At 46.4% G+C, this 26104-nt stretch overlaps 1 protein-coding gene and 1 long non-coding RNA gene across 2 annotated transcripts in view; one reads left to right on the top strand and one right to left on the bottom strand.

The window, feature by feature from the left end:
* LOC309519150 lies at window positions 1-1705 on the top strand. The gene is made up of 2 exons (XR_014213690.1): window positions 1-1025; window positions 1172-1705. It is a non-coding gene; the product is annotated as an uncharacterized lncRNA (long non-coding RNA).
* LFNG (LFNG O-fucosylpeptide 3-beta-N-acetylglucosaminyltransferase) overlaps window positions 349-26104 on the bottom strand; it is a 37532-nt gene continuing 11776 nt past the window's right edge. The window contains exons 2-8 of the mRNA XM_082199857.1: window positions 9784-9832; window positions 8266-8365; window positions 6584-6737; window positions 5269-5354; window positions 4275-4440; window positions 3784-3869; window positions 349-2862 (exon numbers count right to left, since the gene is read on the bottom strand). Coding sequence (XP_082055983.1) covers window positions 2796-2862; window positions 3784-3869; window positions 4275-4440; window positions 5269-5354; window positions 6584-6737; window positions 8266-8365; window positions 9784-9832 — 708 coding nt within the window. The 3' untranslated portion in view covers window positions 349-2795. The remainder of the gene's footprint in view (window positions 2863-3783; window positions 3870-4274; window positions 4441-5268; window positions 5355-6583; window positions 6738-8265; window positions 8366-9783; window positions 9833-26104) is intronic.

The raw sequence follows: 26104 nt of genomic DNA, 5'->3' as shown, positions 1-26104 counted from the left end.
CCATCTCTGCTTATTGCAACTTATTTAATGTAGAGAGATAAAACGCAGGAAAGGCTCTTGCCAGGTAAATGAATAGGTACAGGCGGTCCGATATTCTAAGCTTAGAATAGCGTCAGATATTTCTCCTGCAGGTGAAATATCTGCTGCAGTCCTCTAGCCACTAACCCCCCCAAAAAAATGTTCCTTCTCCACCTCACCACTGGCTGGCTGGGACCCTGAAAGGCAGTACTGCAACACTGTGTTGCAGCTCCTGTTGTTTGGCCACTACTCATGTTACATCTTGCAGCAAAGGATGTATGATCTTATGCCCTGCATGCGCCACACACAAAACACCACAGTCAAATGACATTAATCAGCCAAAAAAACTGCTTTATTAACAGCAAAAGAAAGGATGGTTACCACAGTTTCCACGGTAACAATCAGGTTTAATTCCCTGAGAACATTTGTCCTTGTTATATTCCCCCCCTCTATTTTCCTCATTTAAAAACACACACAACATACATACACACACCCCAAACAAATTCCCAGATACTGGGACATATAAATTAAGGATAAGTGATAGTCACAAAAGACTCCCTGGCCCTCCCCATTTCATTTTTTTAAAAACAGATTTTATAAAATTATTTTTTTTCTGATCCACAGGAAAAAAATATTTAATAAAAAAATCCACAATTTACAAAAGCTACACAAAAAAGGCACAGTAAATAACACTGTTGCAATAAGATATTTACAAACACTACCCAGTGTGGGCCAATTCTTTTTCCTTCCCATTTGGAATGGAAGCTTACAGTTTTCTGAATCTGCCCAAGAATCCAGGAAGCAAACACTCCCCTGGTTTTTGCACAAGAGGCTGGAAACTTGAGTACGAGAATGTGACCTCTTGTTGAGCGCTTGGGCTAGAGCAGCAGTCTCTGCATCAACAGGAGAGACAACCAGGTAAGATGTTTTTTAATCACGCCTGGAGAAAGATGCTCCAGAGGAAACAACAGGTGGGCAAAAGATGATGCACTGAAGGAAGAGAGAAGGTGAAGGCAGGTGACTGTCCTTGCTAAGCGGAAGTCACACAAAACCAGGCCCCTAAAGGTTTTCATCGCATATGAGAAGGCATGGCAGAAAAATAGTAATTCATGCCAGCCACTTCTCATTAAACCGTAAAGGAAAACAAGTTAAGTCACTTGTATGGAATTCACAATCCTACCCGGGACTAAGTCCCTATCAACAGCCCCAGACTTCCTTCCAAGTAAATATATGTAAAATTGTGCTGCTAAACATTACAGTGCTTCAATAAAGCTAACTCAGTGTTTCTCTAACTTGGGGTCCCAAGCAGTTGTTGGACTACAACTCCCATCATCCCTGGCCACTGGTCCGGATCACTAGGGATGGTGGAAGTTGTAATCTAACAACAGCTGGGTACCCAAGTTTGAGAAACACTGAATCCTACGCCTATTTACTTCCAAGGAAGTCCCCTCCATATTCAGTGGAGCATAAATCCTCGTGCAATTGAGCTGTAGGCAAGGAAGTAGAGTTTGCCAAGAGACTGAGTCCAGACTTTCTCCCTTCAGTGCAACCATAAAAGCTGGGAGTCCAAGGGACCGGCTCTAGAAGCAACAGTTCAGAAAACTGAGCATTATATGTATAAAATACAGAACACACTCACTCACTCATTCACTATGGAGAGGGGGGAAATTCCAAAAAAGGAGTATTTTTTAAAAATTACAAACTTTAATTTGTAAACCTTCATCTGAAAAGTTATCCGGAGCCTAATAAGCAGGGAGGAACAATTAAAGGGGCGTTTAGGAATCAAGGAGGGAGAGGGGAAACCAGTGAAAGGTTTGAGGCAGGTGCAGGGAACCCATGGAACCCCAGATGTTGATGAACTACAACTCCCATCATCACTGGCTATGCTTGCTGACTGAGAGTTGCATTTCACCAACATCTGGAAGGCTGCAGATTCCCTGCACCTGGTTTAAGGTAACGGGTGGCTAGCCTGTGGTCCTACAGATGTTGCTAGATTCAATTCCCCATCATCTCTGCCCATTGGCCATGTTGGCTGCTGGGCTTCCTGGTTGGGAGTTCAAGCACATCTGGGACATGGCTATAGATTCTCCGCCACCAACTTAAGGCATATCCCAGCTCAGGGTTTGGCACTTGGGAAGCACCCAATTGATCGTTAATGGGTGAGATCTATGAAGATGCTCAGTTTTTCCCCATGAAGTCCATAGGTTTTGATTTTATTTCTTTCCTTTAGTGCTTTAACTCTGGGCTAAATTGCACCCTGTGTTTTTATTCGTTCATTCCAACACTGCTTTTAAAAATTCAGCAGGAAGGGTGGGTCGGGGGGGGGGGACACAGCAGTCATGGTGGTCGTGGAAAAGCAAACAAACCACTTCTTACAAGAACACTGCAAAGCAATATTCAGAAATGCCCAGGCTGGTTGTTCAGGTGGGGGTTTTCGGTCAGTTTACACCTGTACAAACAGCCAGAACCACTCACCTAAGAAATGAGGGTTGTAAGGGCAGTTCCTTCTTGCCCAGAGTAAAACCTGCTTGCCCCATCAACAGGGGCAAATAGCAGGGGGAGCCCAAAAATGTCTCAGCATCTCAGGGCCGGATGAGAGAAGAAGGGGCCGCACAGCAGCCTATAAAACACACGCACACTGTGAATTAACCACAGTAATTAAGCGCCAACAGCCTCACAGCAAAAGAAACAAACACACACGCAAATGAACAGGTCCCACGAGCTCTTCGGATACCGGGAAAACTCGGGACGAGGTTAAGAAGGGGACACCTTGTCTCTTAGTAAACTGCATTGCGAGGGCACCACGGAGTGTCCGGATACAGCATACAGTGGACGGTACGGAACCTGAGAGAGAGAGAGAGAAGGAGGTATATCAGCCACATCCCAAAAATTATAATCCCGATCATCAGTGGCACAGTATTGATTAGGGCTGTAACGTTTAGCCAGGGGGTGGTTCAAGCAGGTTAAAAACCTGCTCCCTGATGAAAATCAGGGGCACCTTTCTAATTACAGAGCAAGTTATCTATAGCTTTCAGATCCAGTATTTCCCCCTTAAAGAGCTCGTGGTTCTTTGTCTCTTTCCGCTGCCCTGTTTTATTCCTGATGATCATCTTTTGAGGTAGGTTAGGCTAAGAGAATTGGCCGCAATCACACCCTACATTTAAGGCACTATGATACCACTTCAAGCAGCCATGGCTTCCCCCCCAAAGAATTCTGGGAGCTGTAGTTTATCAAGGGTGCTGAGAGTTGTTAGGAGGCCCCAATCTCTTCCCAGAGCTATTTAACAATCAATTCCTCTCCCAGAGGAACGGTAGATCTGGGAGAGGAATAGGAGCCTCCGAACAACTCTCAGCACCTTTGATAAACTACAGCTCCCAGAATTCTTTGGGGGAAGCCACAGTTGCTCAAAGTGATATTCTAGTGCAGGCATAGGCAAACTCTGGCCCTCCAGATATTTGGGACTACAATTCCCATCATCTCCGACCACTGGTCCTGTTAGCTAGGGATGATGGGAATTGTAGTCCCAAACATCTGGAGGGCCAGAGTTTGCCTATGCCTGTTCTAGTGCTTTTAAAAGTGTGGTGTGAATATGGCCCGTCTTTCAGCCGAGTGGAGATGGGAAGCTCTTCCCTAGCTGTCCCTTTCTCCTTGCGTGTCGTGTATATTTTCAGATTGCAAACCTGTGGACAGGGACTGTTTCAACTGATCCACACATCTCTAAACAAATAACTAGTATGCACGAGGGGAGGGACACTTGCTGCTCACCTGGAAGGATCCTCCTCCACGGAGAAGGCTCCCTTGATATGGATGGAGTTCCTCTTGTTTTCAAACATCCCATAGCTCAAGGTCACCTGGGCAGGGGAGAGAGAGCACACAAAGATTGACTTGATGAAATGAGGAAGGGGCTCGTATGTCCACTTGGCTGAATTAAGATCTTTCTCTCAGGACTTAAGGTTCTCGACATGTTGGAGACAAAGAGAGAACACATCTGGAAATCTTCAGAGCTTTAAATATGTATATATCTTATATGAAGATATATATATTTAAAGCTCCGAAGACTTCCACATGTGTCATTCATTCATTCTCTCTCTCTCTCTCTCTCTCTCTCTCTCTCTCTCACACACACACACACACACACACACACACACACACACACACACGGGATACGCTGGCAAGACAAAAACACTCAAAAGGGGTACGCAATCACGCTTAAGTTTGGGAAACACTGGTCTACTAAGAGGTTTCTTGTTTTTTACCTGAACGTGAATCTCTGTCTTGGGCACTTGGTGGAGGTTCTCTAAATGGGAATGGAAGAGATTACTCCGGATCAGCTTCACCCCCAGCACAGATTCTATGATGTAGCCGATGGTGCAGTCGTCCGGGAGGCGTATCTTTTCTGCAGTGCTCATGAAGTGTCCGCCGCTGTAGAGGATTGTGGAAGAAGCAAGACTTTGGTATGGTGGGGGACTTAACAATGGGCAAGGCTCCCTAACGAAGACAGGAGGAGAATTGCTTTCCCCCACCCCAATTTACCAAAACCTTATTTTTTTAAATATGAAAAATAACATTAAAAACCCTCAATATTACATACGGCTTTTTAAAAAAAACATCTACAGGGACCTCCCTGCGCATGTATGACTGCCAATGGGCACACTGTTTTCTGGCACCACGAGGGGGCAAAGGACTTGCAGGGGAACCCAGAATTGAACCCTCACATAAGCGGGGAATTCCCCTGTACAGTCGTACCTTAGATCTCGAACGCCTTGGCTCCTGAACAGATCGGCTCCCAAACGATCGAAACCCGGAAGTGAGTGTCCTGGTTTTCGAACGGTTTTCGGAAGCTGAACGTCTGGCGTGGCTTCCAATTGGCTGCAGGAGCTTCCTGCAGCCAATCAGAAGGCACGCTTTGGTTTCCAAACGTTTTGGAAGTAGAACGGACTTCTGGAACGGATTCCGAGGTACGACTGAATAAAATTTATTACACGTACAGCACTTAAGAAAATATTAGGTGCTTTATGGGTGTTAAATAGTAACAAAAATAATTCTAACAACTGCAATAAAAAGGAAAGGGGTGGGCTGACCTCTTTCTTAGGTGGTCCCCCCCCAAAAAAAATCCCCTGAACCACCGATGTGTTTTACATTTGCAAGGTGGGAACGAGCACTCATGTTCATGACTAGCTAAGGCATAAATAGTAGTGATCCGAGAGCTCAGGGTAGCAAACACAGCAGCCTCCAATGTCAACCGCTCACCTTGCCCAAGGGCTCATCTTTAGCGCCAGCCCACGGCTGATGCAGAAACCAGCGCCCCCCGTGGCAAACCAGAAGTGGACCGGATGCTGTGTGGGGCAAGAAAAGAGTCAAGAGTCAAAACCAATCTGGAAGACTGAAGAAAATACTGGTCTAGAGAAAGTGGAATGTGTTGGGTGTCATCTTGGATTTGTGGGGTGTGATACACAAGTAGCAGTCAAGTACAACATTCCTTGTTTTCCTAGAGTGGACATGCAGGGGAATGTTTGGTCCAGTCAGTCAAAAACTTCCTGTTTCCTCCTGACTGGGACATACTTCCTTTAGCATCTGACTAGAGGTGGGTGTGACCTTTCCTGTCCAGGTAACAAAAAGGACAAGGCACGCAGCACACACGCACATGACTTCCTCTGTCGTTGGACCAGCAGCTTTTTAGCTAGAGATGCTTTGTTGGCTCAGCTTTCAGCCAACAAAGGGGCTATCTCCATATGGGACAGACCCACATGTATATGTAACTAAGTCTGCCTTCAGGGATCCAACTGTGCACTGATGATGTGAGTAAACTTCTTTTATGTACTTTACACAAGATTGTGGCGTGTTCATTCTTTTAAGAGGGATATAAGGGAACTTAGTAAAGGTAAAGGTACCCCTGACCATTAGGCCCAGTTGCGGATGACTGGGGTTGCGCACTCATCTCACTCTATAGGCTGAGGGATCCGGCATTTGTCCACAGACAGCTTCCGGGTCATGTGGCCAGCATGACTTAAGCCGCTTCTGGTGAACCAGAGCAGTGCACAGAAACACCATTTACCTTCCCGCCGGAGCGGTACCTATTTATCTACTTGCACTTTGACGTGCTTTCAAACTGCTAGGTGGTCAGGAGCAGGGACCAAACAACGGGAGCTCACCGCATTGTGGGGATTCGAACTACCGACCTTCCGATCGACAAGCCCTAGGCTCTGGTTTAGACCACAGCGCCACCCGCGTCCCATAAGGGAACTTACCAGGAATCTAATAGTGAAAGGCTTAAGCCTGCAACCAGCTATCTGTTGTGCGTTTAAGAGGGGGAATGTAAAACTCTGCTAAATTATAGAACTTGCTAGCGCAAGTTAGGAAGGATATTAATATTAATATTAAGCAATATATCCTCTCCTGCCTCCCTGAACATTCCCATGGGATTGGATGTTTTGAATAATTTTCTATAGATACCTGACAGTTGAAGAATCAACTGTATAAAAGTGGTATCATAATGCTTTAAACGTATGGGGTATGTGAATGTGGTCTAAGTGAATATTTTTCTCCAGCTCCCCCATTCGCTTACCATCTTGTTCTCGCTAATCCTCTCCGTGGCCTGGATGGGCCTATCCAGACTTGGCTTTCCGATGTAGATGTCTTGCGTGTGAGGGTAACTGGAGAGCAGTTTGATCAGCGCTCGAACATTGACATAATTGTCATCGTCCATGTGGCAAAACCACCTGATGCATCAAACGACAATGAGAGGTGAACAGGTTAAGAGGGGGGGCCAAATAAATTCAACTTCAGTTTGTCATGAGTTGACCAGTATTCCTAGCCAAAAGGCATTTTCAAACTTTAATGCAAAACAGGAGTGCCTTAAACTTTATTTATTTTTATTGCTGGGATTAAATACATTCCAAGAACGAATCATAAAAGACAAAAGAACAGAAATACAGACATTTTATTTCAGATTTGTAAGCAAATTTGAGGACACTCCTTTATCACAGGCTTAAACATCAACCTTAAGAACCAAACCGAATTATTTCCTTTTGCATGTTTACACCAGGAGTCTTAATGAATTCACAATCAATTCCAATTGCTATATTTTCCTGGGTTGGTACCTATGAAGCTCTAACTATTTATAGGTATTTATATATACAAATAGTTTTTATCTAAACAGGAACTGGTTTGTTCTGCCTATCATGAGGCGGCTTCATGGGGCAAAAAAAGTCTCTTTTCCCAGGTGTGGGCCACTCAACTCCTTGAACAGGCATGGCCAAACTTGGCCCTCCAGATGTTTTGGGACTACAACTCCCACCATCCCTAGCTAACAGGACCAGTGCTCAGGGATGATGTGAACTGTAGTCCCAAAACATCTGGAGGGCGAAGTTTGGCCATGCCTGCCTTAAAAAGGACCCTTTCCTCAGCTGGTTAACGATGGCAGCCCTTATCTAAGGTTGCCATTTTTTAAAATGCTTTTACTGGTGGTTTTAATTCTGAACATCACTTAGGACAACTAACTGGGAAAGGGACCTATCAAGGATGCAATAAAATTTCGCTACAACCGAGGCCGTGATCCACCTACCCTAAAAAGCTTACACATTACATTCAGTTGGGCAATTTCAGTAAGAATTAGCATCTTAGGAAACTGCCATATTCAGAGCCAGACAACTGGTCCATCTGGCTCAGGACTGTCCAGTCTTCCCAAAATTTGGTGTCCTCCAAAGGTTCTAGCCTACAACTCCCATAATCCCTGACCACTGGTCCTGCTAGCCTGTTTAAGGTTGGCTTGGAACTTATGGAAGTTGCACTCCAGAACAACTGGAAGACAACAAGATGAGGAATAGCTCCATTAGTAGAGCGTGAGGCTCTTCATTCTCGAGCTCATGGGTTCAAGCCCCACACCGGGCAAAAAAAGGTCCAACTTTGCAGAGGATTGGGCTAAGATGACCCTTGTGGTCCCTTCCAACTTTAAAATTCTATGATTCAAGCCGAGACGTAGGAAGCTGCCTTACACAGAGTCAGCCCATTGGTCCCTCTATCTCAGTACTGCCTGCACAGAAGACAATTCTCATTCTCACCTGGAGATGTCAGAATTTGAACCTGGGACCTGCTGTTTGCAAGGCAGATGGTCTGCCCCTGAGCTATGGGCCCTTCCTGCCCAGTTGGAGATCCCCACCAGCCTGCAGAGCACACCCTCTGCATTGCCCCTCCTTACACTGGCTTAACGAAGTTTCCTTTCCCCCTTGGCCCAATCCCTGCGCTTACTTTCTCTCAGATTCGATGAACTTGTCATATTCCACGGCCATCTTGCAGGACAGGGCTTGGCGGCTGTGGGCAGCGGAGCAATTGGTGTTGATGACCTTCCCTGAAGGAGAGAGGAGGAAGAATGAATGGAAGGACGTGGCTTGCCTGACAAGTTTGTGTCTTGCTTGGAAATATAAATACGTCAACAAAATGCATCGCAAGAGCACAACCACAACCCTACTAACATATAAAGCTGTTTTCTGCTGAATCTAACCGCTGGCTCATTGCCGGCTCTGCCCTGTTACTGGATCCTTTTAAACTAGGTGTACTGGGGACTGAGGGACGCAGGTGGCGCTGGGGGGTTAAACCACAGAGCCAATCAGAAGGTCGGCGGTTCGAATCCCCGCGACGGGGTGAGCTCTCGTTGCTCGGTCCCTGCTCCTGCCAACCTCGCAGTTCGAAAGCACATCAAAGTACAAGTAGATAAATAGGTACCACTCCTGTGGGAAGGTAAATGGCATTTCCGTGCGCTGCTCTGGTTTACCAGAAGCGGCTTAGTCATGCTGGCCACATGACCCGGAAGCTGTACGCCGGCTCCCTCGGCCAATAAAGTGAGATGAGCGCCGCAACCCCAGAGTCGGCCACGACTGGACCTAATGGTCAAGGGTCCCTTTACCTTTTTACTGGGGACTGAACCTTCCGCATGCCAAGCATTTCGCTGCTTTTTCAGGTACCGGACGCTGGGCTCATTTCATATTCCTGCATTGCAGGGGCTTGGACTGGATGACCCTCAGGGTCCCTTCCAACTCTCCAATCCATGTTGCAAACATGGCCCTCGGTGTGAGAAAACCTTCTCCCCTCATACTTCCCACCCCAGCTCCCACTAGAAGAACCTGCAACTCGGAACTTGAGTTTGTTTATCTCCTCCTCCCTCCCCTCCACTTTCTTTTTGTGCCATGCCTTTATTTTTTTTAAAGACTGGAAGCCTGCCTTTCTCTCCCCCCCCCTTCCCTTTTAGTAATTTGTACATTGCTCTGGGAGCCTTTTTTTCTGGCTGAAGAGCAGGATAAAAAAATTCTTTGGATAAACAAATGTCAGGGAAGAAGGGATTACGGGCTGCATCTAAAGGCTGCTAGGCTGTTTCACTCCGCTGAGTGTTAACTCAGAGAGGGGGAGAAAGCCTTCCATGCAAAGTGGGCCCTGTTGGGCTGGGGAAATGCTAAGGAGAGGCTCTCATCTGCCTATTCAACCAGCATTTTCCCATCAGCTGCCACCTGTTACTCTCTGGGATGTCTTGAGGGGAATCATGAATAGAGGCATTAGCATAAGAATAGACTGATCTGATCCAGTCTCCCAAGGGCAGGGGAAGGGCGGCTTAATAAATAGCTGAGTAAGTCCCCCCTCTCCCCCCCCCAGCAACTCCAGAGAGTTAATGAGCAGGAGGTTATCTTCCTTCACCCTCCCATGAACAGCCTCCAGATGAAGGGATATTTAAGAAGCTCCCTTCCCCATCTGCCAAAATGCATTCAACCAGCTCACCTGTCCTCTTCTTCAGTTCTTCGTCCTCACCATCCGTGAAGATAAATGTCTAAAAGACAAAGGGAGATTTTTAAAATAATAATAATAAAAGTTTTATCTGAATCACTGTAACTTTTGAATGTCCCCAAACCTTTCTAGCTAACACTGTGCAAACAACCATGTCTCACCTTGCTGGAAATTGGTGCAACTTAATCTAATCTGCAAAAACGCCAACATGCAATTTTGCAGCAAGGTTGGATTTTATTACCTAGAAATAAAAAGATTGTTCTGTCCAGTCATCGGCCCAGAGACCAAGCACTGGAGTTGGATGGGATGAATGCAGCCAGATTTTCCAACATCTACCCGGCTATAAAAATGCAGTCTAGGCAAGAGAAATATTTGCCTGAGCTCACTTCCCCCTTTTGTGTAGGAAGTTGGTTGCCCTGAGGTTTCAAGACAATGGCAATCAACTTTTTGGAATTTTCTTATTCTTGCCGGTGGCTTGGGGTGGAGAAAGAGAAACCATGCGCTGTAAGGGGGGTAAATGATCTTATATGTAACAGAGGAGAATGCAAACACCGCACCCACCACTAGCCTCCAACAATTTTCACGAAGTGCCCTTGAGTAGATGTTTCAGTCTTGTGTCTCTCACACACAACCTATTCAGCATTGCTCCTCCAAGCACCACCTCCTGCGCCCTTCAGCCTGAGCACATTAGGACATAGGAACCACCTCTGAATCAGGCCAATGACCCATCAAGTCCAGTATCCTGTTCTCACAAGGGCATTCTTGCCTCCTGCAGCTCTGAGCAACTGGTACCCGCAGAATCACAGAATTGTAGAGTTGGAAGGGACCACAAGAGCCAATCTAGTCCACCCCCCACAACCTTGAGATGAAGAATCTCATGTCTACTAACTGAGCTGTCCCAGAAACATTCTGAATTAATACATCTGCATACTAAGAGCACATGTTGCAATAGCAGAGCCCAAGCCAGGGGAAGGCAGCCTAAGGCCCGGGGGCTGGATGCGGCCCAATTGCCTTCTCAATCTGGCCCACGGACGGTCCGGGAATCAGTGCATTTTTACATGAGTAGAATGTGTCCTTTTATTTAAAATGCATCTCTGGGTTATTTGTGAGGCATAGGAATTCGTTCATATATTTTTCCCAAAATATAGTCTGGGCCCCCACAAGGTCTGAGGGACATAGCTGAGAAAGGTTGCTGACCCCTGGTCCAAGCCTTCCGCAAGCCTACAGAACTTTGCTGTGGTGCTTTCCTGCTCTTTTCGCACTCCAAAACTCCCACAATATCCTTCTGGCTTTGCAGAAGTGGCTTTCACGCCGTGCAAAAGCTCAGGAACGGTGCGCGAATTTACAGCCGGGGCGACAGAATAAACTGCTCTGTAAATGCAGCCTGGATAGGAATGTGAATTCCTTCACCCCTCAAAATGTGCTGCATTTATGAGGCCGGCAGGCTGCTCATTCTACCAAGAGGGGTCGCAGGCCCCTGCCCCCAAAGTCCTGCCCAGATGCCCCTCTCTATACTGCGAGGCTTTGCCCCACCTGCCCCCTGAGCATGATGGAGAACAAGAACCACAAAACAGCCCCCCTTCGCCTACAACTGATTCAGCTCCAACTGCCAGGTGAACCTGAGCCAAGGGAGCAGTCTCTGCCCCGCCTTCTGAGCCCTGCCACCTGCCTGACTGCACTTCCTTATTGACACAGGTAATTCCTGGCATCTGTTGCCTGTCTGTGTGTGCTGCCAGTTGGGAGGGGCGGGGGAATCGCAAATAATTCAGAGCAACACAAAACAAAGGACAGAAAAGGGAGGGAGGGAAGGAAGGAAGAAACAGCAGCCAGATGCTGCACCCCCCACAAAAAAAATAGTTAAAAGCGAAAAGGGGGAGGCACACAAAAGGAGGTGGGGAGGGAGAGTACAATCTGAGCTGTCAGCCTGCGCCCAAACACCATTCACTCCAGCTTGCTTTGTGGTCTCCCCCCCCCCCCATTGAAGAATGTAGCTGGCAGGGGGTAGGGAAGCAACGGGCTGGTTAACAATAGATTCTTGCAGCCAACTTAATGCAAGCTGGAGGCTGAAATGGTGTTTGCTCTCCATTAGCATACAGCTGGGCTGGTGCTGGTTAACAGGGCTGGGCTGAGGGGGGGGGGGAGAGGCAGCATTCAAACAACTTGGTTTCATCAGGAGGGGGGGGGAGAGGAGGAAGAGAGCAGACACTCCCCACCCCCACCCCAGACAGGGAGACAAAGGAGGGGGGGTGTAAATGGGCCAGAGCCAGACAGAATTCAGCAGCCTGACCATTGCAACTATCAGTTCTACAGTATCTTCTTTTAAAAGCAACATTCTAGTCCTTATGAGTACACACTCAAACAGATTTGGGGTATGGCAGGACTTGTTGGGTGAAGGTAAAGGTGACTTTCAAGGAACCGATCCACATATTAGGAAGATAGGAGGATGCTTTTTCATCCTAATAGGAGTGGAATGTATCAATTCTTGTGTGTCCCACAGGAGTGGAATTTGGTAGTTGTGGGTACAGAATTTGCCCTCCTGTCTCAATTCTAATTATTCTTCCTTTCCTCTTTAAAAAAAATTAAGGTTCTGGTCCTTATTGGCTACAGGACGTAGTAATATCTCAGGAGCAGATTTTGCTGGGGTGTGTGTGCAATGCAGACTCTGCTTTCCCCATCAGTACCAGGTGGAGGGGGAGAAGACCCTTTGAAGCCTGGTTTGGCTCTTCTCTTCCCCCCCCCAATTAAAAACCCCCACAGAAGCGTGTAGGATGTGGCACCTGATGTCTACTGAATGTGAGTGTGACGCGGCAGCTAAAGTGAGTGTGACGCGGCAGCTAAAAAAGCTAATGCAATTCTGGGCTGCATCAATAGGAGTATAGCATCTAGATCAAGGGAAGTAATAGTGCCACTGTATTCTGCTCTGGTCAGACCTCACCTGGAGTACTGTGTCCAGTTCTGGGCACCACAGTTCAAGAAGGACACTGACAAACTGGAACGTGTCCAGAGGAGGGCAACCAAAATGGTCAAAGGCCTGGAAACGATGCCTTATGAGGAACGGCTAAGGGAGCTGGGCATGTTTAGCCTGGAGAAGAGGAGGTTAAGGGGTGATATGATAGCCATGTTCAAATATAGAAAAGGATGCCACATAGAGGAGGGAGAAAGGTTGTTTTCTGCTGCTCCAGAGAAGCGGACACGGAGCAATGGATCCAAACTACAAGAAAGAAGATTCCACCTAAACATTAGGAAGAACTTCCTGACAGTAAGAGCTGTTCGACAGTGGAATTTGCTGCCAAGGAGTGTGGTGGAGTCTCCTCCTTTGGAGGTCTTTAAGCAGAGCCTTGACAACCATATGTCAGGAGTGCTCTGATGGTGTTTCCTGCTTGGCAGGGGGTTGGACTCGATGGCCCTTGTGGTCTCTTCCAACTCTATGATTCTATGAATGTGTGGGTTAGTGGCAAAGCAGGGCAAGGCGGCAAAGGCACCATCTCACCCCCCCCCCTCCGTCCTGCACATTCTTTCAACATGGGGGGGGGGTTTAAAAATACACACCCCAAAGTTTGAAGACATAATAGAATGAACCTAATAATTAGAAATGAGCTTCTGAAAGAGGGTAAGGACTTGCTGTACCTGATTGGGTAAAGAGGAACACAAAAAAGGGAGGCGTGAGGAAGTCAAGAAAGGAAGTTAATTAGGTATGACTTTAAAAGTTGGAGTTTTTATGTTTTGTATTTGGTTGAGTGAAACTTTTATTTTATTGGATTCTATTTTGATGTGTTCTAAATGTATGTTTTATTTTTTTCTTCTTTTCTTCTTTTATGTGTTTTCTTTATTTCTCCTTTTTGTAAAAACCTAATAAATATATTTTTTCAAAAAATACACACCCCAAATGTGGAACATGGATGGGGAAAGCGGAAACAGCAGCCGGGAAGAAGAGATCAGAGATCGGCATCAGCTTGCGAGCCCTGACTGGGAACTTCATTGAAAAAGCAGGGAAATGTTTACATGGTTAGATCAGGCATGTGCCGTCTCCAGCGACTGTGTCTTCGTTTGCCTGCTCCCAAAATAGCCCCTTAGCTAATCCTCCTGCTGCTATAAAAAGACCAGGAGGAGATTATTATTTTGCCAATTTTTTTTTTTTTTTACTGGGCTACTTCAGAACAGTTCATCCTGAACATGCCACCAGCAGCACCGAACTTGCAGCCTGGGAGAGTCCAGTGGGGCAAGAGGACCCTCTGTCGAGTTCTTGCAACAGGAAGAGACCCTGCAGGGCTTTGGAAGCCAGCGCTGGAGAGTTGCAGCAGCCTCCCTGCTTGGCTCCCCCACTGCCTGGACAGGAAGGGTACAGCCTGTCCACAACCCTCAGTGTCACCTCTGAGAACAATCTTGTCTCTGCAGGCTCCCTGCCTCCCACCCTCTCCATCCAGCCCCTTCCTGCCGCTCAGTAGGAATCCAGCCAGGAAATTCAATTAAAATCTGAACAATTGCTCTTTCTCTCTCTCTCCCAATGTCACCCACTCTTTTACACGTCATTTACTTGTGTTTCTTACAGCTCAGCCATTACACACAGGCAGGTAGAATGCAGGCAATCCTGAAGGCAGCAGGTAAAACTTAACCTGGCCTCCTTTGTTGTCCCAAAGGTGGGGAGATGACAACATTGTGCAAGAAATGCAAGAGGCAGCCGGCCCTGGCATGCTTACGAGAGCCAGCTAGACTTTATGAAGCAACAAATCCAGCCCAGGACTTGAACAAATATACCTGGATGATGCGCATGCACTTTTAAGCATGCACTTAAAAGGACACAGGATACTGCCTGGGTTCTTGGTCTATCCAGCTCAGTATTGCCAGCAGTCTTAAAGTCTTAGATATATAATAAATGTACCAACCAAGCGTGTACATAGATCAGCACAGGAAGACTGACCTGAAACCATTTTTGATTTCCAAACTGACTAAATGTTTTCTCTGCAAGGTCAGAGGAAAATGGAAAAACCTCCCCATTGTCTTTTCCTTCACAAATCCTGTCTTAAGGGTATGTCTGTCTGTGTTTGAATAGGGTGAGCCTGTGACCTGGCTCAGGAACTAAGTATTTATCATTACAAAAGACTGGCCAGGCTCCCCAGGGTATCCAATCAAGTGAGCATTAACAGGTAACCTGTCAGACGAGATAAACAACACACTCAGATTTCTGATGTAGACGGCCTTTTCTGTGATGTAGGTATGATGTATCTGGGGGTGGTGGTCTTGGGTTACACCCCTTCTGTGATGTATGCATGATGTATGGAAGGGTGGTCTGGAGCTCCAGGGCAGGGAATTTAAAATTTCTATATAAGGGCAGGCACACCTTTGTTTTGGGTTCCTCCTCGTTTCCTGCGTGTGAGGGGAGCACCCTGTTGCAACAGATCAATAAAGATCAGGCTTGCTAGCTGCTTTGCTTCTTAATATTCTCTGGTTGGCCTCTGTTATTTTCTATTAATAGGGAACCCACGTAAGGACTCTATATGGGATCTTGGATACCCCATAAGGGGGAAAGGGCAGATTTTTGTTTACAACAGGTGTCAGGCAGGGGACAGTCCCCAGGAATCGAACCTGGGACCTCCTGCTTGCAGAGCAAACGCTCTACCACTGAGCTACAGCCTCCCCCACCAAATAAAAAGTTAAATTGAAGTTTCTTTAAAGCATATTTCTATCCAGCTCCCATCGGTGAAACAAAGCAAAGGCCACTGAAATTAATGGGGGGAAGTTAGTTATGACTTAAGTCCCATTGAAGTCAAATGCAACTGTCCCTGCTCTGGATCTGACCCAACGCGTGAGTGAGGTTTCAGGCAGCTTTTCCAGGGACCTCCCAGCAAGGATCCTGGTGCAGCTCTTGGCTGCTGCTGCCGCTCTCCCCTCCCCATCCCAAGCGAGAGCTTTTAAAGCTTAAGAAAAAGGGTTTCTCTTCCCTCTCTGGTGCTTACTCAGTGGGCGGCATTGTCTGAGGACCCTGGCCTGGGGACACGCAGGAAACCTCATTGTTTCTGAAGGCTGCAATTTAAAGAAACACAGGATGCAAAAAAAGAAAAGAGCCCCGAGGAACAATAGCAGACACCCACCAGAAGAAAGCCCAGGACAATGCGCCTTCAGAGCCAGCCGGACTCCACTGGGGCAGCAGACCTGAAGGGAGATGCCAGGCTCCACAGACCCTGCGCTCTCTCTTAAAGCAGCAGAAACCTCCCAGCTTTTTGTTCCTTTGCTCCAAACTCTGCTTGGAGCGTTTTCCACCGCCAAGCATTGTATAAAATATATAACATAAAACACGGTGGTCAATCCCTGGCCGGGTAAAGCAATGGGCCTCTCTTGCACGCCTTAAGCACCCAGGCCAAAGAACTCCACCTCCGCTGCTGTCCGTGCAAAAAGTTCCTCTCTGCCTGGATCTTCTCTGCAACAGGAGGGAGCAGCCCAGGAAGGGGAAAGCTTCCTTCAGCCCTGATACGGAACGGGGGGGGGGGGCAATGTCTTCTTCACTACAATATATTTGCTCAATTTCCCTGTCCTCCATAATCTCTCAAGTAATACTGTCAAAATCCTGTTACAATGTATCCACTCTGTTTCTGCTTTTGCTCTATAGTACAGAGTGGCTTAGAAATCACTGAAATCTTCAAAAATTGATATAAAATCAGCCGTGGTTCTGATCTGCTCGTTCTCGGTGCCATTCAACTCAGTTCCCCTTGGACTCCATGATGCTGTCCCCACTTCCATAATCCCCAAAGTGGCAGGTCACGTACGCAGGAACTTCTTAATCCACCCAGATCGTTTTGTCAAGCTTTCCTCTAGGCAATATCAGGTGGCAGACGATGCATATCTCTGACCCATTGTCTTGCCACCACCGGTACTCAATACATGTGTATCTATGTATATTTCTCACTCCGCATGTTCCCCCTCCCTCATCCGAAATGTTAATTAATGTAACTCCACCTTTTCATAATGTATTCATGACGTGTAAATTATATTCATGATGTAACTGGTGAAACCCAACCTGGTGAAACCCAACCTTCCCATAATGTATTCATGACGTTTCATGCACTGTACTCTGGGACACGGAGGGAACTTTAAAAGTTCATGTCACCCCTTTCTCGCTGTTCAATCTCGCCTTGAACCTGTTGCGCAATAAACTTGGATCTTCTGCAGTTTGCTCCTGCGTCCGGCTGAGCTCATTTTCTTCCGCAGGGACCCACGGACTTAGTCCGATGAGCTGGGTGGCAGAGTAACCCCGCACCCAGATTTTTGCCCTAACAGTTGGCGCCCAACGTGGGGCTCGAACCCACGACCCTGAGATTAAGAGTCTCATGCAGGCTTACTATTCCTCTGCAAGTTCAGGAAAATTTTCACTCTTATATTCCTTTTAAATCAAATCTATGGCTGTTTAAACTATGCTTTATAAGAGATCCTCTCCCTATCTTAGGAAAATGTTCACTTCAGTCTTTAAAGATAATTTATCTAGGAACTTTCACTCTTTAGTCTAAGGAAGTAAACTCTCACTCAAACTAGTTGGGTACTTTTATTTTCCTCTTCCTCTTTTATTTTCCATGATAGGCGCATGGTTTGTGATCTCTTCCCCAGTTGTGTCTGTGTACATAAGTATGTGTGTGTTTCTGGTAGTACAAATCTTGCCATGAACCCTGTATTTTAGGGTTGGACTAGATGACCCCAGGTCCCTTTCAACTTTCCGAATTTGTGGCTGATGAGTTGAAATTCAGCCCAGATTTGCTCTTTGTTTTTAAAAGGTGTGAGGTGAAGCCATGATGTTTGAAGCAGAACTGGTGATATCAGGCATTTAAGTGATTACAGTGTTTATCATTTTGTCTATTATTTACAAAAATCAGACTTAAAAGTCTACTCAAAGTTTAAGCACATACAAATGAATAGTCAAGTAGAATGAGCCTTGCCCTGTAAATAAAGGGCAGGGGGGAAAATTGTCTGCAAATGGTAAGGCTGAAATGACTGAGAATGTTAAAAAATCCTATGAATTCTGACCCTCTGGCCATTTTTACTCATAAATAAGAGAGCGGTTGATTGTTCCGCGAATGGCCAGAGGGATATTAGCCCTTTCCTGTACATAAAGGAAGCAGTCTCTTTTGCTTGGGCTGAAATTGCTAGTTTTAGTGAATACTTAAATTGCTGAGTTTCTCTTTTTTTGTTTAAAATCTAACCCTATTTTTAAAATCTACTCCATACCCTTCCCTTCCCTTATTCAAATGTTAATTTAGCCAAAGGATGCAACATTTTCAATAGTATAAAACGTTTCCTGAGACATGAACTCTACACATGCACAGAGGCTAGATCAGCTAAAGAAGAGAGAGAGAGGAAGGGGGGGACTGTAAGGGGGGAGAGGAGGTTTCTTTAAGAACTGCAGAGAGAAATTTACCCAAATGCAAAAACTTGGAACCATTGAGGGAAATCACCCTAAATGTGTCTTTGCCCCAGGGGCTACGTAAGACAAAAGGCTTAAAAAACAAACAAACAAACAAACAAACAAACAAAAAAACTAGCCCATCAAAAGTCAAGAGCTTTCCAGGTTCCAAATCTTAACATGCCAAATTCTTTTCACAGGTAAATATCAAAGCATTCCCCCCCTCAATGGGAATTTTAGGAACAGCATTTCCTGACAGGCTTCTCACATGAAATAATTTTCCCTTTTAACAGGATATGTGAACCCCGATAACAAAGTGTTTGTCCCTTTTTCCTCCCACAGCAACTTTCTTTCTGTTCTGTGAAACAAGTCTGAATCCCTGCTAGTGACTTCCATCTCTTTGTGGCTTTGACACTCTTTTAAGTTACAAATAATCTGTTTTCATTTATTTAATCCGTTTCTCCATGATGTCTATGAAGTTAATCGAAGCACAACCAAACATTGTTTGTGGAATGGTACTTGTTTACCTTTGGCCTGAGCATTTCTTATTAATTCTGTCATTTTGGCTAGTGCAAGGTACCCGCACAACTTTAAATTGCCATTCATTTTTCTTGGTATTAACTCATTTCCCAGTATTCCGCTATTAACATTACAGCTGATGTTGTCACGTCATTTGGGATGTTAAAATGCCAAAACAGATTACTTCAGGTTACTTCAAGTTTCTTATTAATTGCGTGTCTTAACATTTATTTACTTTTGGTTCCTCATAGGTAATTTTGTGTGTGTGTGTTTTACTTTGGGGACATGTTCATCACATGTTGAAAGTCAGTCTCATGAAGTTCTTTTATTGGATAGCACATGGTGAATTTTAAGTTTTCCCCATTGCTTTCCCTCTTTTTTTGAGTCCAGTAGTAATATGTGTGGTTTTGATAATATCTTTGTACTATTTAATAATAGTTATTTTCTGAATCTGATGTCTTTGTGTCAAGTCCATTTTCATCTAACTGGTAATCTAATTTTTGCTTTCCTTTTATTTTTTAACCTTTGTATTTTTACAGTTCTCTTTCTATACATGTGGAGTAATTTTTTATTTTATAATATGAAAAGAACAACAACAACAAAAATTAAGTAAAGGAAAGCAAACAAACTTAGCAGACAATAACAGTAATTATATGGAAAAGTGATAATGAATAAAATGTTTAATCCACTAAGATTGTTATTATTTGCAGCTTCCCATGGAAACTGGAGGACATCCTTTTTGCCTTTTGCCCTTTCCTTGTCTAACTGTGTTTTTAAGTCGCCCCAAAACCCTGCCCCTTACAGGATATCACTTCTACAGATGTGCAATGATGAAAAGCAGCGACAACCCCTCATGGCTAAGGGGAGGAGTTGAATTGCAAGGACATTTTCTCACTTTCGAACCTTAAGACTGTGCTCCAGGATTCAAAAGATACATGAATAAAAGATCACGATTGTGTCAAGATATGTAACTGATATTTAATTAGTTTGTTTTGTATTATGTGTTATTATGTAAGAATGTTGAAATGTGTCTGACAGTGTGATTTCCACAAAGGGGGGCAATTTTGTGTGTAATTGTTTTTATGTTAATGTCTTATTGCTTACACACCAATGGAGAATTCTCATGCATTTTATACTTTCTAATAGCTCACACTATTCTGTAGTCCAATGTTTAGATCAATTTATAACCACATTTAATTGTTCCACCTGGCACCCTGCCAACTTTCCATATCCATTTTAAAATGTGTTAAACCTCGTTTTTCCAAGGACAAGCTTCTGGATCCATAAAACACCAGGTACATGAAGGTGCATATGCTTTGGTTTAGCAGGAATGATCCCTTATAGAGTTAAATTGACTTATTTGGACAACTGCCCTTGTTAAGAATGGTTTTCTTTTAACAGATTGGTTTGAAGAGTTGAGAACCATGGGGCAAGATAAATTCAAATTGGACTCAGTTTGAATTGGGCAAGTGTATCCAGGCTGCAGTTAGCTTTTTGGTCCTTTAAGTGCAAGTGGGCAACTCCCCATGCGTGCAAAACCACAGCCTATAATAGAATCCCATAGCTAAAGGCCAAGGCGAAGACCTCTCCCTCACGAGATGTCCAACCTGTGCCAGCTATGGTGAATGCCAGGCAACATGGTTAAATGAAAGCCCCGAGGGGATTCAACAGACAGGATGTGTTGCTGTAGCACTATGTCAGTGTGAGACCACAGAAGAGCTAGCTTGACACCTGAGAAACACACAAAAATGGCGAAGGACAAAACACCAACTGCATTTTTCAGTCAATTGGACCTTCCTGCTAGGTGTAAAGCATAAAACACTATTGAGAATGCCACAAGTAATTTAGCAACAAAATACAAGAGGTGTTCTTTATATAATACCCTATATGCAGCTACCTGCACTGATATACTTGCAAATGACCGTAAGAGGCATGGCTTGCAAGTCCCTTTCAGGTTTGCATAAAGACACACATCCCATTCACCGAGATTTAGGGTGCGGAGAAAAGATTTGCAAGTTCTTACAGAACTTTAATGCAAATCTATCTCCGAATGGGGGACTGATACGGAACGGGGGGGGGGGGGGCAATGTCTTCTTCACTACAATATATTTGCTCAATTTCCCTGTCCTCCATAATCTCTCAAGTAATACTGTCAAAATCCTGTTACAATGTATCCACTCTGTTTCTGCTTTTGCTCTATAGTACAGAGTGGCTTAGAAATCACTGAAATCTTCAAAAATTGATATAAAATCAGCCGTGGTTCTGATCTGCTCGTTCTCGGTGCCATTCAACTCAGTTCCCCTTGGACTCCATGATGCTGTCCCCACTTCCATAATCCCCAAAGTGGCAGGTCACGTACGCAGGAACTTCTTAATCCACCCAGATCGTTTTGTCAAGCTTTCCTCTAGGCAATATCAGGTGGCAGACGATGCATATCTCTGACCCATTGTCTTGCCACCACCGGTACTCAATACATGTGTATCTATGTATATTTCTCACTCCGCATGTTCCCCCTCCCTCATCCGAAATGTTAATTAATGTAACTCCACCTTTTCATAATGTATTCATGACGTGTAAATTATATTCATGATGTAACTGGTGAAACCCAACCTGGTGAAACCCAACCTTCCCATAATGTATTCATGACGTTTCATGCACTGTACTCTGGGACACGGAGGGAACTTTAAAAGTTCATGTCACCCCTTTCTCGCTGTTCAATCTCGCCTTGAACCTGTTGCGCAATAAACTTGGATCTTCTGCAGTTTGCTCCTGCGTCCGGCTGAGCTCATTTTCTTCCGCAGGGACCCACGGACTTAGTCCGATGAGCTGGGTGGCAGAGTAACCCCGCACCCAGATTTTTGCCCTAACAAGCCCAAAGGCTGTGTTTGCTTGTGGGGCAACTCTTTGGGGGGCTGTGTGCCAGCTGTGGGCAAGACCTGAAGCAGAGCAATGGATGCATCTCTTAACTTTCATGCAGCAGCCCTGCAAAAATCACAAAGGTTTCTACACTCTTTCTCACTCTCACTCTCTCTCCGTCCAGGCAAACCAGGGGCATTAGTTCAAGGACACGTTCCAGCCAGGCAAAAGAATTGGGAGAGAGTGCAGAGCAGGGCCAGAAGGAGGCAAAGACAACACTTCACCCCTTCTCCTATATGGTGTGCTGTATCATACACCACAGTTGTATGAAGGCTGGCCTGCTGAAACGGCAGGCTGTAGTCTTCATAGTGCGCTGATGTGCCTGCATTGGGTACATGGATCTGCATGAACAGGACCAGAAGCATCCACACTCCTTGCCAGTTTATCCTGGACCTGGGGGCTGCATACGCATGCGCATTTTCTTGCAAATGTCACCGGCATCGAAGTGCCTTTATTTCCCCATTTAAACCAGATTTGTCATTTCTGCAGAAAAAACAGTAAGTTAACACCCCCACACACACACTTGAAATAGTAGATCCATACTGAAAGTGGGCAGGGAGAAGAGGATGGGATATTTCAGTGGGGGGCGACAACTTATAGTTGCTGCACCCAGCTGCCCTCAATCAACTGCCGTTCAGCAGTGTCCTTTGTTAACCCCAGGACAAGGTTGGTTGGTTGATCAACCAGTCCTTTACTTATAAATAATAATTTATTATTTATACCCCACCCATCTGGCTGGGTTTCCCCAGACACTCTGGGCGGCTCCCAACAAAGTATTAAAAACACGAAAAAACATCAAACATTAAAAACTTCCCTAAACAGGGCTGCCTAAAAGTCAGATAGTTGTTTATTTCCTTTGACAGGCGGGCATTCCACAGGGCGGGAGCCACAACCGAGAAGGCCCTCTGCCTGGTTCCCTGTAACCTCAATTCTCGCAGGGAGGGAACCGCCAGATGGCCCACGGAGCTGGACCTCAGTGTCCTGGCTGGACGATGGGGGTGGAGATGCTCCTTCAGGTATACTTGGGGCTGCCTCAGCTGTGTCTGCCAGACAGCAGCTGCAGGACCACAGCTCCACCAGCTCTGCCACTAGGTAAGCAGGAGAATGACTTAGGCCCAGCTGAGCAATGAGAGCCTGTTTCTCTCCCTCTCCTCCCACCCTTGTACTGGTCCCATTTCTCTTTTGGTTTGTGATTCATTTCCTCTTCCTGGCAGAGGCAAAGGCCAAGAAGCTGCAAGTAGAGAAAAAGTCCCGCAAGAGGACTGGCAAAGGGCACCCCCACCCCCAGCAGGGAGCAGCGAGGCCCCAGGGAGGCGGCAGTGGACGGGTACAAGGGGGGGTGGGATTTTTCCTCTTCTTGCCATTTGCGGTCACATTTCACAGCAGCCATCGAAAGTATCTACAGGAAGGTGGAACACGCACGCAAGATTTATCAAGCCACGTGACCAGCTTGCGATTGCAGAAATCTTCCCCCTCGCTGCCCACTTCTGCAGAGACAGCAATCTCAGTTTAAGGAACTGAAGCAATTTAGTGTGATGAAATTAACCCCATGACCTGCCTTTCTGCAGAACTGCATGACGCACAATCTCTCTCGCGCACCCCATTTTGATTTCTGGAGGAGGAGAGCGTGCTCCCAGTTAGATCTGTCAGTGCCCTGGGGGCTCAAAATTGCCTGCTGTCTTTACAGTGGTACCTCGTGTTGCGTAACCTCCAGGTTGCAGAATCTTCGGGTCACGGCCGCGGCAAACCTGGAAGTGTATACGCATGCGCAGAAGCGCTCTATCACGCCATGTGCGTGCACAGAAGCAGCACCTCTAGTTACGGATTTTTCAGGGGGCGCATAGCACCCCAAAATGAATTAACTCCATAACCGGAGGTACCACTGTACTTTGTATATCTGTGGTCTCTGTGCTCGAGGTCCGAGAAGAACCGGATGTGATGCTTGAAACAAATTGGAACAGGGGCTGGCAAAGGACTTGGCTCTCAGAGAATCTGCTTTAGTTTTGAAAGGACAAAACTTTCTAGACCTCATGGTTGGGAAAATACCAGCCCTAGACCCTGCTGCAGAAATTGTACTGGGTCTTTGACCTCCTGCAACCTCAGATCAAGGCACCCCCACACTAACTCCCTCAGCTGTGAACCCCACAATCACCCACACATGCCTGAAAGCAGCTTTTCCACCAGTGAAATTAGTTCCTAATAACAAAAAAGATGAAGGGGGATATGTATTCTGATTTGTGCAGTCCTGCATAGAAGAAAAGTCTGGACTTCTCCCAGAATTATTCTTTCCAAAGATTATCCCCACCTCTGCCAACACCTTTAGCACTAATCATGAGTGGGGGGAGGCTGCAGATTTAAGCCCCAAATGGCTCCAAGCAGATATTTCTACAAGAATGCCTGCACTTTTGAAATTCCCACTGGATGGGCAGACCAGTCGGGCTGGATAGTTCTAGTCCCTTTTGCAGTCTCTCTCCCGGACAGCTGGAAAAATCCCTGGTGCCAAGAAAGGGGGGGGGAGGAAGACATCAGCAGCTGGAGGAACAAAGTATTCTGCCTGGGGCATTGTTTACTGAAAAGACAGAACTCGAACCCAGCCCTTGTGTACAAAACAGGCTGACGCAGACATCCGTTTTGGAGCAGCCTGTTTTCTCTTTGCAAAAGGCAAAACCCTTTTGCAACCCCACTCAGGCCCTTGGAGGGGGGACAGGACTCAGGATTTGATCTTGAGCCATGGGGCTGCAAGGCATTGCTAAAGAGACACAGGTGCCCCTGGTCCTTGCCTCCCTCCCTCTCTTCCTGCTCCTCTGCTCTTGAGAAGCTGGAAGACCCTCTAATTTTAAGTGCTATTATGTTTAATAACCCCCCACCCCCACTGCAGGACAATGAAGGGCCTTGTGCAATTAGATGCCCACACATCTCTCCCACACACCACACCACCCCCAGCACTCCACAGATTCCTCTCCAGGACTTTGGTTTCAAGAGCTATTATGGAGCCCTGAATGGAAATGCCACATCGCCTAGGGCAGCTGATTAGCAGCGCTGACACTATGCACAGATCAAACCCTCCCCCCCCCCATAGGGTGCTGGCAAAGCATGAAGGCCATGGGAGAACTGGGCCAGGAAGCCAGCCTGGAAGGGGAGGCTGTGGCAAGCCAGCCGTGCTGAACAAACTGCATCTCAGCAGTCCATTGCTCATTTCCTGACAAACTATAGTCCAGAATTTGAATACTGGTGGGCAGTTCCACCACAGGTGGAAAAAGGATTCCATAGGGTTAACTCTGCACTGTGCAAAGGAGCCCTTCCCTTGGCCTGCCCAGATCTCCTATCTCTCTCTCTCTCTCTCTTCCCCCCCCCCCCACTTTTAAGCAGGCTTGGTGATGTGCTAAAGGGAGGTGCAATCTATGCAAAGTCTCCATTATCCTGGAATGAGGGTGGGGGCGCAGCTCTGGGAATCTCCCACTCCTAAATTTAGCTGGAATCGCTGGCACTCAGCACCCCCCCCCCCCGCCCCCAGACCTAGGACTGTAGGGAGACAGGACCTGGGCTCCCACTGAAAAGTCCTTCCCACTCTGCCCCAGCAAAGTGGCCAGAACTGGTTGGGAGAACCGGGTCACTGGATCCGGTCGGGCAGGGCCCACACCTGTGTTTGGAGTGTAAACAGTAAACACAGCCCTGTTTCTTCTGTACACAGAAGCACACCGGGCTTTGTGGGGCATGTGTGGAGCGCATGGCACGCACCCTAGCTAGCTATTAACCCCCAGGGCAGGGACTCCAGCCAAGGCACTATGAAAATTTGGGAGCCGCAGCTGCTAAGGAATGCGCTGTCCCGAAGGCAAATACATGCCTTGCGGAGAGAGGAAAGTCAGGGGAGGGCAAGGCAATTATATAACCGTTCTGCAAAAGAGAGAACGTGGAGCAGGTCAGTCATGATGGGCGGGTGTGCGCGCGCACACAAACATGTGTGTATATACACTTGTATTCCATCACGTGTCTGTATGAGCATAGGATGTGGGACTGAATAACTTCAATGCACACAAAAGCAAAATCTCAAGCTCTCATGGCTTCCAAAGGCTGCTCTTGCACCACTCTCTGTTGTGACCACACTGACTGGCAGCCAGGGTTTCGGGCAGGGGATATTCCCAACCCTATAGGAGATGCCAGGGATTTCCTGCATGCAAATCAGATGATCTACCCCTAAGCTATGGGCCCTTCTTTATAGGCTGCCTTATGCTGGATCAGACAGCTGGTGCATCTATAGTGCAGCATTGCCCACACTGACTGGCAGCAGCTCCCCAGGATTTCAGGTGGGGAGTCTTCCGCAGCCCTAGATGCTAGAGACTGAACCATGCAAAGCAGCTGTTTTTTTCTGCTGAGCTACAGTTAAAGTGATCATTTTAGGACTAAGGAGCGCAAATGTGCTTTGGGGGTGGCAGCAGGGATCCCCTGCAGGCCTGACTCTTGGCAGCTCATTTTAAAGAAGATGAAGCAGCAAAG

This window comes from Podarcis vaucheri, assembly GCF_965113315.1.
Source record: "Podarcis vaucheri genome assembly, chromosome: 14".
NCBI lineage: Eukaryota > Metazoa > Chordata > Lepidosauria > Squamata > Lacertidae > Podarcis > Podarcis vaucheri.
This window is presented reverse-complemented; position numbering and strand designations above follow the sequence as displayed.